The 14,591-nt window shown below is 45.2% G+C and overlaps 1 protein-coding gene across 1 annotated transcript; it reads left to right on the top strand.

Moving 5' to 3' along the window:
- Positions 1–2,610: 2,610 nt before the first annotated feature.
- Positions 2,611–14,064, top strand: LOC115140890 (potassium-transporting ATPase alpha chain 1-like). The gene is given in 23 exon segments (XM_029679338.2): positions 2,611–2,801; positions 2,941–3,051; positions 3,174–3,233; positions 3,349–3,552; positions 5,064–5,177; positions 5,710–5,844; positions 7,305–7,422; positions 7,979–8,247; positions 8,340–8,648; positions 8,760–8,894; positions 9,065–9,257; positions 9,632–9,807; positions 9,941–10,077; positions 10,298–10,400; positions 10,403–10,450; positions 10,627–10,795; positions 10,968–11,122; positions 11,218–11,341; positions 11,561–11,706; positions 12,445–12,578; positions 12,772–12,873; positions 12,982–13,073; positions 13,260–14,064. Coding segments are annotated over 23 exon segments (3,075 nt in total). The 5' UTR covers positions 2,611–2,789; the 3' UTR covers positions 13,289–14,064.
- The last annotated feature ends 527 nt before the right edge of the window (positions 14,065–14,591 follow it).

Below are 14,591 nucleotides of genomic sequence, written 5' to 3' on the forward strand. Positions count from 1 at the left end.
TCTGACCACTTCACTTTGGGTTTGGACAACAACTGCTCACAAATTAGTGAAATGCCTGTTAAGTGATTGGTGTAAGTGTTTTCCAAGCGGTGGGCACTCCACTACCTCTCTGATTTATAAAGTGGAACACATTCCAATTCCAGCCCACTCTACCCTACTGAGATTAGGACACTAGTGTCCTGTTTGAAAAGCATCTCCATGTTGTTTCATGTTGTTCTAATAGTTCCACCACAGTTAGAACAATGAGCCAGAAATGTAACCGGATGTATAAATGTGAAGCATCCGCTTGGCGTTTCCACTCACTACCAAATATGATAACGAGAGGAAGCCCAGTGGGATCAGATGGAGCGAGATGGATTTTTGCTTACATTTTGCACATAATCTCGTCGATAAACAGCAGCGGTGTGTGGGTTACATCACTGGGGAAGCCCCCCCCCCCAAAAAAAACATACAACCTATGCATTGTGATAATTGCATTGTTTGCTCTATAACCTGTTAATTCATATGCCGTGCGACTGATATAAAGGCCTAAAGGGTGAGACTATAAGAAGCACAGTGGCAGAATAAAGTCAACCACACCTTTGTTTAATCATAGCAACCTCTGAAGTGAAGTCCACAAAGAATATACTGCATGTGACAGACAGTTACATGACCTAGAGCATGGCCAAGCAAGTTAATGTTTCTGACATTTCCGGACCACTAAACAACTATTGATTTAGAACCACAGAGAGTTACCATAAATTGCAAAGAAAACAGGAGCTGCCTCCACTATTCCAGCACCATTTCAACTTCAACATTTCAACATCATCAAATGACCTCTGCTTAGTCTAATAAGGCGACAACTAAAAGATACCAAAAACAATTTAGATCAGTCAAGGGAAGCTAAATATGATGTGGCTGTCTATGGTTCTGATTTCTGTGTGGGTGTGTGGCTGTCTATGGTTCTGATTTCTGTGTGGGTGTGTGGGTGTGCGCGTTCGTGCAAGCATGTTGACTCACCCTACTTGTATAGAAACGCCAATGCCATCCTCCTCTCTTTCATGTTGACGAAACAATCTATCACTCTGTCATACAGTACACACTTTATTTTGTTGTCCTAGGCTACCTGGCTAAAATGCTTGCTTGCTGGCCTAACTTCCATTCATGGGACATGTTACCTAGTTAACATTAGCCTTCTACATCTAGCTATATATTGAACGTTCATCCTCTCAGGCCAGGGGCACAACAATGTATGAACTAATGGTTGGATCAGAGTTGCTGTTATAATCATTGGCCAGCACGGAGAATTAAGTTAAACCACAAGTCCACATCCCTATCTCCATCAATGGCTAATTTAGGAAAGGGCCCATTTTAGCTAGCTAGCTAGCCTCCGGAGGACAACAACACAACCAGATGCAACAATTAAAGTTTTTCTTTCAATGACGTATGCTCTTAATGGGATTTGATAGGAGTGACGCCAAAATCCAAACTGGCTTCCATTCACAGTTGAGCTGGCTCAGTTTAGCTCAACGCTGGTTGGCACATTTTTTTCTAATCTCTTTTAAAATATATATTTTTTAAATTTAACCTTTATTTAACTAAGCAAGTCATGGGTTAGACTTGGGTTAGTTATAAAAATCACCTGTTCAGGGTGCTTACAATACATGTCTTACAAACATGATGGAAAATTATTGATAAAATGACAGATGATAGAATTCACTGTTGGATGGATGTTGCCCAGTGAAGAAACATTCTTTCACTTAATTCAATAAGAGTTATAATAGGCATTGTGGTAGTTCAATAACAGTAATAAAAGTATTACGCGAGTTCATCTCCCACCCACTGGTGTCTTTGTGATGGGAACACGGAGCATTACATAAGAGGTTGTGAGTGTCAATTCGTTTTTAATGTTCAACTGTTCTTTCCTTATAAGGGCAGATGACACAGCAGTGATGCCAATGTGGAGTGTGTCACCATCACACCTTTTAGCAGTCTGAGGCACAAATACTGTGAGTATTTACACACTCTTCCACTGATAAGGTGTTCTGACATTGGCCCCTAAACAGGAAATGTAGAAAAAAAGTCTCCATTTCTAAATGCCTACTGGCCTGGCATGACCATACCACTGTATTTTATTTGAATTGACCATTACCGTTTTTTACACTGATATACACTGTAAGTTAGGCCCTCCTGAGGGCAGATAATGAACTATAATACTGTATATACAAGGCATTTGAATCTACTTCTCACTAGATGTGTTTCATCCAATTCATGTCTTCTATATCTGTACCAGTCATTGAATGGGATGAACCAGTCATTGTCTCAGTGTCAATATATCAGTCAATTAATGTGTATCTGAGTTGAGAAGAAAATCACCCTTGATGTAATACAGATTTGTCCTATCACAAGTGAAAGAAGTAGTTGTGACTTTGGAACGGCATTGACCTTCTTGATAGCTTTACAGTTAATCAGGGAATGCAGAAACATGTGTATTCTGATAAGAAAGGTACAAGCCCTACGCACAAGGCCATTGGCACTGATATGAAAGTGGGTAGGGGACGCTTTGCCATTCACCTTAATAGGGGTGACATTGGCTACACTTAAAGTAACACTGCCATTTTGGGGCGGGTAGAGAAGGTGAAGGTGGTGCAGTAGTATATAAAGCTGAGCCAACAGTCTGGTCCTGCTCTGGAGGTTGGTGATTTTACTGTGAGGAACGTCCCTAGTGAGGATATAAAGACGCTTCCAAGATTTCGGGGGGAGAGCGGACTGAGCGTTGGACTTCAATTGATTTGGGCAGGCCCTCCACCATGAGTAAAGGGGTAGGTGACCCATTTGTGTGATTAATCAAAGCTCTGATCAAATTGTCATGAATTAAATGAGATTTTCCTTCAATGATCAAGGATATTGTATATTCACCCCCTAGCGAGATGATACAGGATGTCATCTCTTTGTCTCCAGGACTCTTACGACATGTTTGAGATGAATGGAGAGGTGGACGTCAAGATGAAGAAAAAGAAGAAGATAAAGAAAAAGGATAGGCTAGAGGGCATGAAGAAGGAGATGGACATTGTGAGTGTGGTTCACAAGACCAGAAGGAGAGAACGCTGGAGAGAATATGCCAAATTAAATTAAATGGGACAGAATTGCAGCATAAATACATTGTAGCTTTAACAGTCTGTCAATCTTTACAGGACGACCACGAGATCACAATAGAAGAGCTAGAGATGAGGTATACCACCAGTGTTACCAAGGTAACTAAGCTACCATGGGGTTTCTGTCCGTCTGTCTGTGTGATGAAACAGACTGCTGCTAATATAGAGTAAATCTCTCACTCTCTCCCCCCTCCTCCCCCTTAAATCCCCTCAGGGCCTGACGTCCAGCAAAGCAGCAGAGGTTCTGGAGCGGGACGGCCCCAACGAACTGCTGCCCCCCAAAGGGACACCAGAGTACGTCAAATTTGCCCGTCAGCTGGCCGGAGGGCTGCAGTGTCTGATGTGGGTGGCAGCCGTCATCTGCTTCATTGCTTTCGGCATCGAGTTCTCCAGGGGAACCCTCGGCTGCTTTGACGATGTGAGGAGGATGGGGCGGGGAGACCAAAAGGGGGAGGAGAGACGAAGGGTAGGAGGAGGTGGAGGAAGAGGTGAAGTAGGAGACTATAGGGCAGGAATGTTGAACAATATTAGAATAGTGAGGAAGGGATTGTTGACAGATGGATAAGGAGAGAGTTGAAGCGTTTGCTAAAGTTACACTGGGAGGTTGAAGGAGAGACTAAAGTTCCACTGGGAGGGTGAAGGAGAGGCTACAGTTACAATGAGAGGGTGAGGGAGAGGCTACAGTTACAATGAGAGGGTGAGGGAGAGGCTAAAGTTACACTGGGAGGGTGAAGGAGAGACTAAAGTTACATTGGGAGGGTGAGGGAGAGGCTACAGTTACAATGAGAGGTAGAGGGAGAGGCTAAAGTTACAGTGGGAGGATGAAGAAGGGGCTAAAGTTACACTAGGAGGGTGTTATAATCTCCACCCGGCACAGCCAGAAGAGGACTGCCCACCCCTCATAGCCTGGTTCCTCTCTAGGTTTCTTCCTAGGTTTTGGCCTTTCTAGGGAGTTTTTCCTAGCCACCGTGCTTCTATACCTGCATTGCTTGCTGTTTGGGGTTTTAGGCTGGGTTTCTGTACAGCACTTTGATATATCAGCTGATGTGAGAAGGGCTATATAAATAAATTAGATTTTGATTTGAGGGAGAGGATGAAGGAGGGGCTAAAGTTGCACTGGGAGGATGAAGGAGGGGCTAAAGTTACACTAGGAGGGTGGAGGAGGGGCTAAAGTTACACTGGGAGGATGAAGGAGGGGCTAAAGTTACACTAGGAGGGTGAAGGAGGGGCTAAAGTTACACTAGGAGGGTGAAGGAGGGGCTAAAGTTACACTAGGAGGGTGAAGGAAAGGCTAAAGTTGCACTGGGAAGATGAAGGAGGGGTTAAAGTTACACTGGGAGGATGAAGGAGGGGCTAAAGTTACACTAGGAGCGTGAAGAAGAGGCTAAAGTTACACTAGGAGGGTGAAGGAAAGGCTAAGGTTACACTAGGAGGGTGAAGAAAAGGCTAAAGTTGCACTGGGAGCGTGAAGGAAAGGCTAAAGTTGCACTGGGAGCGTGAAGGAAAGGCTAAAGTTACACTAGGAGGGTGAAGGAAAGGCTAAAGTTGCACTGGGAGCGTGAAGGAAAGGCTAAAGTTGCACTGGGAGGGTGAAGGAAAGGCTAAGGTTACACTAGGAGGGTGAAGAAAAGGCTAAAGTTGCACTGGGAGCGTGAAGGAAAGGCTAAAGTTGCACTAGGAGGGTGAAGGAAAGGCTAAGGTTACACTAGGAGGGTGAAGGAAAGGCTAAAGTTGCACTGGGAGCGTGAAGGAAAGGCTAAAGTTGCACTGGGAGCGTGAAGGAAAGGCTAAAGTTGCACTGGGAGCGGAAGGAGAAAATACTGTATGTGAAGAAAGGGGAATACATACAATAATAACATGTATTACAGCGTCAACATATTGTGACTGTTTGTTTCATCACTAATTCTCTGTGACCACACCTGTCTACAGCTGTACCTCGCCATCACTCTGATCACTGTTGTTGTGGTGACTGGCTGTTTCGGTTACTACCAAGAGTTTAAGAGCACCAACATCATCGCCAGCTTCAAAAATCTAGTGCCACAGGTAAAGATATGGAAATACATTAGAACTAAAGAATACATTATAACTAAGGAAATGTATTATAACTAGAGAAATGCATTATAACTAAGGAAATGCATTATAACTAGAGAAATGCATTATAACTAAGGAAATGTATTATAACTAGAGAAATGCATTATAACTAAGGAAATGCATTATAACTAGAGAAATGCATTATAACTAAGGAAATGCATTATAACTAGGGAAATGCATTAGAACTAAGTAAATACATTAGAACTAGGGAAATACATTAGAACTAAGTAAATACATTATAACTAGGGAAATACATTGCAACTAGGGCCATGAGTGTTTCCTGAAGATGTTACCAGACCAGGAAACACTCCTGGCCCTAAATACCCATACAGCAGTTACTTTGTTATTGTAAGAAACTGTTTACTTTCAAGACAAAACTATTCCTTTCATCAACACAGATCATAATCCACTCACTACAGAACTGATCCAAGGCAATCAATCATTGAAATACGGGGATTTGGTATAATCATCTATCTCGTTCTAGCAAGCCCTGGTGATCCGTGACGGGCAGAAGAACCAGATCAATGCCATGGACCTGGTGGTGGGAGACCTGGTGGAGATCAAGGGTGGTGACCGTGTGCCTGCTGACATCCGCATCATCTTTGCCCAGGGCTGTAAGGTAGGTACACTAGGCCATCAGTTCCCATTATAGACCACTAACACACTTTCAACCTAGAAGTAATGGCTAAGGGTGTTGATGCAGGTTGAGCAGGAATGTGAACATAGAGCTAGGATTTAGGTTAGGATTAGTGTTAGGGTTATAGTTAGAGTTAGGTTTGAAGCTTGGATTATGGTTGATCCGGGATGTGGACACGAACCTAGGGTTAGGGTTGACTCGGGTGTGGACATCCAATTTGTAAGTCGCTCTGGATAAGAGCGTCTGCTAAATGACTTAAATGTAAATGTAATGTAAATGACATGAAGCTAGGGTTAGGGTTGACTCGGGTGTGGACATGAAGCTAGGGTTAGGGCTAGGTTTAAGGTTGACCCGGGGTGTGGACATGAAGCTAGGGTTAGGGCTAGGTTTAAGGTTGACCCAGGGTGTGGACATGAAGCTAGGGTTAGGGCTAGGTTTAAGGTTGACCCAGGGTGTGGACATGAAGCTAGGGTTAGGGCTAGGTTTAAGGTTGACCCGGGGTGTGGACATGAAGCTAGGGTTAGGGCTAGGTTTAAGGTTGACCCGGGTGTTGGCATGAAGCTAGGGTTAGGGCTAGGTTTAAGGTTGACCCGGGGTGTGGACATGAAGCTAGGGTTAGGGCTAGGTTTAAGGTTGACCCAGGGTGTGGACATGAAGCTAGGGTTAGGGCTAGGTTTAAGGTTGACCCAGGGTGTGGACATGAAGCTAGGGTTAGGGCTAGGTTTAAGGTTGACCCGGGGTGTGGACATGAAGCTAGGGTTAGGGCTAGGTTTAAGGTTGACCCGGGTGTTGGCATGAAGCTAGGGTTAGGGCTAGGTTTATAGGTTGACCCGGGGTGTTGGCATGAAGCTAGGGTTAGGGCTAGGTTTAAGGTTGACCCGGGGTGTGGACATGAAGCTAGGGTTAGGGCTAGGTTTTAGGTTGACCCGGGGTGTTGGCATGAAGCTAGGGTTAGGGCTAGGTTTAAGGTTGACCCGGGGTGTTGGCATGAAGCTAGGGTTAGGGCTAGGTTTAAGGTTGACCCGGGGTGTTGGCATGAAGCTAGGGTTAGGGCTAGGTTTATAGGTTGACCCGGGGTGTTGGCATGAAGCTAGGGTTAGGGCTAGGTTTAAGGTTGACCCGGGTGTTGGCATGAAGCTAGGGTTAGGGCTAGGTTTACGGTTGACCCGGGGTGTTGGCATGAAGCTAGGGTTAGGGCTAGGTTTAAGGTTGACCCAGGTTGTGGACATGAAGCTAGCGTTAGGGTTAGGGTTAGGTTTAAGGTTGACCCGGGGTGTTGGCATGAAGCTAGGGTTAGGGCTAGGTTTAAGGTTGACCCAGGGTGTGGACATGAAGCTAGCGTTAGGGTTAGGGTTAGGTTATGCAGAAGACCCGGGCTTGAACCCTGGTTGGTTTCATATGTTATAACCCTGTCAGTTCCTTGATCTTCTTATCCTCTCCAGGTGGATAACTCATCCCTGACAGGAGAGTCAGAGCCCCAGAGCAAAACCCCGGAGTGTACCCACGAGAACCCCCTAGAGACCAAGAACATCGCCTTCTTCTCCACCACCTGCCTGGAAGGTAGACACATCACAGGAGGCTGCTGAGGGGAGGACGGCTCATAATAATGGCTGGAATAGAGTAAATGGAATGTCATCAAACATATGGAAACAATGTGTTTGAGTTAGACACCATTCCATTTATTCCGGACGATGAGCCCGTCCTCCCCAATTAAGGTGCCACCAATCTATGCTACACACACACACATAAACACATAAACACACACACACACACATACAATGCCACCACTGCCTGAAAGGTACTACAGACAGACACCAGAGGAGGTTGGTGGGAGGAGCTATAGGTAGATGGGCTCATTTTAATGGTTAAAATGGAATAAATGGAACCGAGTCAAGCATGTTGCTTCCATGTGTTTGATGTGTTTGGTAGTATTGGTACCATTCCATTGATTCCACCACCAGCCTCCTTTGACAGACACACAATCCTTATTAAATCACACACAGAAAAGATTCCCACAGAAACGCTTACACTCATAACAGCAAAAATGTGCAAAAACATCAACATTACACTCATAATGTAATCTAAAATCCCTTTTCCTCTGCTTGGCCCCTACCAGGAGTGGCCACAGGAACAGTCATCAACACGGGTGACCGCACCATCATTGGCCGCATTGCCAGCTTGGCGTCAGGCGTAGGCAATGAGAAGACACCAATTGCCATAGAGATTGAGCACTTTGTTGACATCATTGCTGGGCTGGCCATCTTCTTTGGCTTCACCTTCTTCGTGGTGGCCATGTTTATTGGCTATGCCTTCCTGGAGGCTATGATCTTCTTCATGGCCATCGTGGTGGCCTATGTACCTGAGGGGCTGCTGGCTACTGTCACTGTGAGTCAACACTGAGGCTCTGGTCTGTCTAGGCCTATATAAAGTTGGTTATTAACAGTTTTCATCAACCATCTCCCTCTCTCTCCCCCCAGGTGTGTCTGTCGCTGACGGCCAAGCGTCTGGCCAGGAAGAACTGTGTGGTGAAGAACCTGGAGGCTGTGGAGACACTGGGCTCCACCTCGGTCATCTGCTCCGACAAGACGGGCACTCTGACCCAGAACAGGATGACCGTGGCCCACCTGTGGTTCGACAATGTGATCCATGCCGCAGACACCACAGAGGACCAATCAGGTCAGAGCTTTGACCAATCATCCGAGACATGGCGATCGTTGGCAAGAGTGGCAGGACTCTGTAACCGGGCCATCTTCAAACCCAACCAGGAGTCTCTGCCTATTCCTAGGGTGAGCTGATAGACACTAGCCTCAACAGACACATTCATTCACAGACACAGCATCAATGAAAACTATATGATTTATGAGTTACCTTTATTCCAATGCACCTATGTGCAACAGAGAATAGTGGTGGGCGACGCCTCAGAGACGGCTCTGCTGAAGTTCACTGAGCTGGCCATAGGGAACATGATGGAATACAGGGAGCGATTCAAAAAGGTTGTTGAAGTACCATTCAACTCCACCAACAAGTTCCAGGTAAGAGGCCTGGTTTTCTGATCTGATTTCAAGGCAGTTGAAGGTGTGTTATATAATCTACAGTATGTTCTATAGGTGTGTCATGTGACTATTAGGCATACTTTAATGGCATTACCAGAATGAGCTATTTGTGTTTGAATCGTACTCTTTCTCCAACCGGTGGCGAGTAGCTGTCAGTGCATGAGTTGGAAGACCCCATGGACCTGCGCTACCTGCTGGTGATGAAGGGGGCGCCAGAGAGGATCTTGGAGCGCTGCTCCACCATCCTGATCAGGGGCCAGGAGATGCCCCTGGATGAACAGTGGAGAGAGGCCTTCCAGACTGCATACATGGACTTGGGGAGCCTGGGGGAGAGAGTGCTGGGTAAGGGACAGTGTTGGGGTGTAGTGAACTACATGTAATACAACTAGTAATTTAACTACATTTTGTTAACATCTGACTGCAGAGTGATCTGTTCTTGCAATTTGTAGTCTATAACATTTCAGATTTAGATAATTTATCACAAAGTAGTTTATCATATCACGATGTGAATTACTTTTCTAAGTAACTTGATGTTAAGTAAACTAAGTTTTTCTTAATGGTGGCTTTAGTGTAGCTTAACTTCTTCCAGTGTGAATTAATTTGTAGCTTGGTAAACAATATTTTCAGAGTAGCTTCCGCAACACTTAATGCTATCTCTTCTTTAGGCCCATAAATACCCACTAACACCTCCAATCTGTCCAAACATTTGTCTCCAGGTTTCTGTCACATCTATCTTAATGAGAATGAGTTCCCTCGTGGTTACAAGTTTGACTCTGATGAGATGAACTTCACCACGTCTGGTTTGTGTTTCGCTGGACTCATCTCCATGATCGACCCACCCCGCGCCACTGTGCCTGACGCTGTCATGAAATGCCGCACGGCTGGAATAAGGGTAAAGGAGAAAGACAGAAAGAGAAAAAAGGAGAGACCTAGAACATAGCTGATACAATGTAACAGGCCATCACAGTCTCCCTCATTGTGTCATGTCAACCAACATCAACTCATTCCACTGTGACCTCACTCAGGTAGTCATGGTGACAGGCGATCACCCGATCACGGCCAGAGCCATCGCTGCGAACGTTGGCATCATCACAGAGGGCAGTGAGACAGTAGAGGACATCGCTACCAGGAAACGCATCCCAGTGGAGCAGGTCAACAGGAGGTGGGTCTTGGTCCCCAAGACCAACACAGTCTGGCAGGATTAGGACTCTGACTCTCACTGTGGTTGATGAATCTCCTGTGACATATTTGACTATTTATACAGAGTTTGTATATCACGTAAGAAGGAGTGAGAACTTCCTAGAGGTAATAACGCCCTGTCAGTGGATTTGACATGTCTATTCTGTTCTATCATATTCTCATCTATTCTATGTGGTCTTCAGGGACGCCCGTGCCTGTGTGATCAGTGGTGGTCAGCTGAAGGACATGAGCAGTGAAGAGCTGGACGAAGCGTTGAGGAGTCACCCTGAAATGGTGTTCGCCCGCACACCTCCCCCCAGCAGAAACTCATCATCGTGGAGAGCTGTCAGCGGCTGGTGATCCCTCCCCCCCCCCCCCACACACACACACACACACATACCAAGCCATTAGTCACACTGCATTCCAGAGAGGTTTTTGGTTTGGCTTACCCTTCTTTTTTGTCATGTTATCTCTCTCAAACCCTCTCCCCCCTCTCTTTCTGTCTCATTCTCTCACTTTCTCTCTCACTAAGGGCTCCATTGTGGCTGTGACAGGCGATGGGGTGAACGACTCCCCTGCGTTGAAAAAGGCAGACATTGGTATTGCCATGGGCATAGCTGGCTCCGATGCAGCTAAGAATGCAGCTGACATGATTCTGCTGGATGACAACTTTGCCTCCATCGTCACAGGGGTGGAGCAGGGTGAGTGAGAGTGTCTTAGCAAATCACAAAACACAACAACAGCCATTTTAACAGGCTGATTACATTTGAAAGGTATCCTGTGAACCAATATTTGGTTTCACAAAGATAAGCCTTCATGATACTAAGTAATACTGATATTGAGGGATTGATTTCGACCATATCTGACACCCAGGCCGTCTGATCTTTGACAACCTGAAAAAGTCCATTGCGTACACACTGACCAAGAACATTCCGGAGCTCACACCCTACCTCATCTACATCACTGTCAGTGTTCCTCTGCCATTGGGCTGCATCACCATCCTCATGATCGAGCTGGCCACTGACATTGTGAGTCTTCTCCTCTTCCTCTTCCTCACCCCTCATCTCCCTGCACTATAAGACCATTCTAGAAAGATGCCGATTATCCTTCTTCTATCCTACAGTTTCCCTCTGTGTCTCTGGCCTATGAGAAGGCAGAGAGTGATATTATGCATCTGAAACCCAGGAACCCGCGTAAGGATAGGTTGGTGAACGAATCTCTGGCTGCCTACTCCTACTTCCAGATTGGTGAGGGTTCATGTCTGCTCCTGTAATATGTAAATGTATGAAAAAGGCCTTGCTTTTTCACTAGGTCCTTTGAGACCGATTGATCCTTGAAGCTGAATGATTTATTGACCAATATTCAAGGTGATAACCTACAAATAGTCTATTAGTACATATTTAATGTTCAATTCTCTCCTCCCTCCCTCTCTTTTGGTTTATCTCTCCCCCTATCCCCTTCTCCAGGAGCGATCCAGTCTTTCGCTGGTTTCACAGACTACTTTGCAGCGATGGCCCAGGAGGGCTGGTATCCCCTGCTGTGTGTGGGGCTCAGGTCCCACTGGGAGGACGTCCATCTGCAGGACCTGCAGGACAGCTATGGCCAGGAGTGGGTGAGTGTGTGTGGCTTACTGTAGGATAGATATGGCCAGGAGTGGTTGAGTGTGTGTGGCTTACTGTAGGATAGATATGGCCAGGAGTGGTTGAGTGTGTGTGGCTTACTGTAGGATAGATATGGCCAGGAGTGGTTGAGTGTGTGTGGCTTACTGTAGGATAGATATGGCCAGGAGTGGTTGAGTGTGTGTGGCTTACTGTAGGATAGATATGGCCAGGAGGGGTTGAGTGTGTGTGGCTTACTGTAGGATAGATATGGCCAGGAGTGGTTGAGTGTGTGTGGCTTACTGTAGGATAGATATGGCCAGGAGTGGTTGAGTGTGTGTGGCTTACTGTAGGATAGATATGGCCAGGAGTGATTGAGTGTGTGTTGCTTACTGTATGACAGACATGGCCAGGAGTGGGTGAGTGTGTGTGGCTTACTGTATGACAGACATGGCCAGGAGTGGGTGAGTGTGTGTGGCTTACTGTAGGATAGATATGACCAGGAGTGGTTGAGTGTGTGTGGCTTACTGTAGGATAAATATGACCAGGAGTGGTTGAGTGTGGGTGGCTTACTGTAGGATAAGTGTGTGTGTGTGTGTGTGTGTGTGTGTGTGTGTGTGTGTGTGTGTGTGTGTGTGTGTGTGTGTCTTATGGCCAGGAATGGACAAGTGCGTGTGGCTTTACAGCGCCGTCACTTACTTGTAACTCCTGGAAATGCCAGTTGAAAATCTCCTGTCTTCTCTGTTCTGCAGACATACGCCCAGCGTCTGTATCAGCAGTACACCTGCTACACTGTCTTCTTCATCAGTATTGAGATCTGCCAGATTGCTGATGTGTTGATCAGGAAAACCCGCCGTCTGTCCATCTTCCAGCAGGGCTTCTTTAGGTCAGTGGATGTTAACTGCATGGAACAAATGTCTCTTACTCCCTACAAACAATCATGTACTCTATGAAATGTATTGTTTATGAAAGGATGGTGGCAGAGAAGGCTTCCAACAAAATAACTTGGGAAGTATCAATCTTGATGGGACTAATAAAACATTGTTTGACCATCCTCCGTGTTTTCCGTTTGTGTGCAGGAACAAGGTGCTAGTGAGTGCCATCGTCTTCCAGCTGTTACTGGGTAACCTGCTGTGCTACTGCCCAGGGATGCCAAACATTTTCAACTTCATGCCCATTAGGTACTGTTACACTCTGTTTGACTTGAATGGATGTCGATTCATCTTCTCTGTCATTGTTTTGATGGCTTTCATGTTGGTTTGTTCATGCGTATAACTCCCCCCTTACAGGGGCCAATGGTGGTTTGTTCCAATCCCGTACGGAATTCTAATCTTTGTCTATGACGAGATCAGGAAGCTGGGGGTCAGAAGACATCCAGGAAGTAAGTAGCCTTTCTTGCCTCTGTCTTGTCCATCCATTCATCCTCCATGCATCTATCCATCCATTCACCCACCCATCCATCCATCCATCCACCCATCCATCCATCCATCTATTTATCATCCATCGATCCATCCATTCTTTGCAGTAGTCAGCCCTAATTCAGATTATTTCCATTCCCCTATCACAGGTTGGTGGGACCAGGAGCTGTATTATTGAGAGAAGAGGGCATATATCTAGACCAGAGACATAGGTATAAAGATGCAGGTTAGCATTTTCCGTCATGAATCTTGTTCTGGAGGCAGCTCTGCTCTGCAGTGGTCACTAGCTGGCACAGCCACAAAGTCATAAAATCTGATTTTAATTATAACCCTAACCCAAACCATAACCACACTAGCAAATGGCTAACCCTAAACTTAAATTTTTGTTTTCATTATTTTTACAATATACCCAATTTGACTTTGCAGCTGGCCTAAGAGGAAATGTCTCAGTTATGCCTCTAGGACAAGACTCATGACTATAAACGTCAACCTGCTATACAGAGAAGTCTGGATAGCAAACTGTCCTCCATCTTGGTCCCAAACATTCCATTACAGTTACAATACAATACAATTTAAATATCAAACAAGGTTTGCCAAACTCTGTACAAGTATAGCTCTGAATATCCTAAACCATTTCTGATATGGAACCAAATCTTATACATTGAAACAATAACCATGAATTATTTTGTGATATGTTTGTAAAGACACACCTCCATGTTCTAATACAAAAAATATAGAATGCTTGATGTGAGTTTGTCATATCAATTTGAATTTGGAATAATTTCCTTTTGTAAATGTAGTATGTGGATGTCTGTGGGTGATTGCCTTTTTATGTATAACATCACACATATTTGCCGTCAAGGGTTCTTTCTTGGTGATAATGTTGGTAGTACAGTAGCCTATATGCATTGTATTTATGTATTTGTATTAATAAAGTGTGTCAAATATAACGTATTGTATGACTTCATATTCTAGAGAGATACCTGAAATGTTGCACCACCATTATAATTTCAATTCAAATGAATTAATCCATTTTATTAAAATCCAGAGACACTCGGGGGTTTGTACATTGTGTAGCACAGTATACCTCTGGTCGATCCAATCTTATCCTGTCCTACATCGGTCCGTCTGCTTGGCTGTGGGTAGCTGAGCTGGACTGCCATTGGCTGAGCTGGGTTGTTGGTAGGCTTCTCACTTGGATGACTTTACAGAATTCACTTCCTGACTCTCTTGATGGTGCTGCTCTCCTTAGGGGAAAGATATTGCTGAAAGAAAAGGGGGATCTGAGGGATATGAAGTCATTGATGTACTTCCTTTTCTTTTGGATCATTTCAACGCACTACCACACGATGGCGCCATTGAGAAAAGTGGGCTACAATGTGTTCATGGTTTGACATAATGACTGTGTGGTTTGACAGCTAATTGGCTTCACATATTATTATTCCTATACATTTAGATATTTTTACGCAACTCACCATATG

Source organism: Oncorhynchus nerka, linkage group LG14 (assembly GCF_034236695.1).
Source record: "Oncorhynchus nerka isolate Pitt River linkage group LG14, Oner_Uvic_2.0, whole genome shotgun sequence".
NCBI classification, from domain to species: Eukaryota; Metazoa; Chordata; class Actinopteri; order Salmoniformes; family Salmonidae; genus Oncorhynchus; species Oncorhynchus nerka.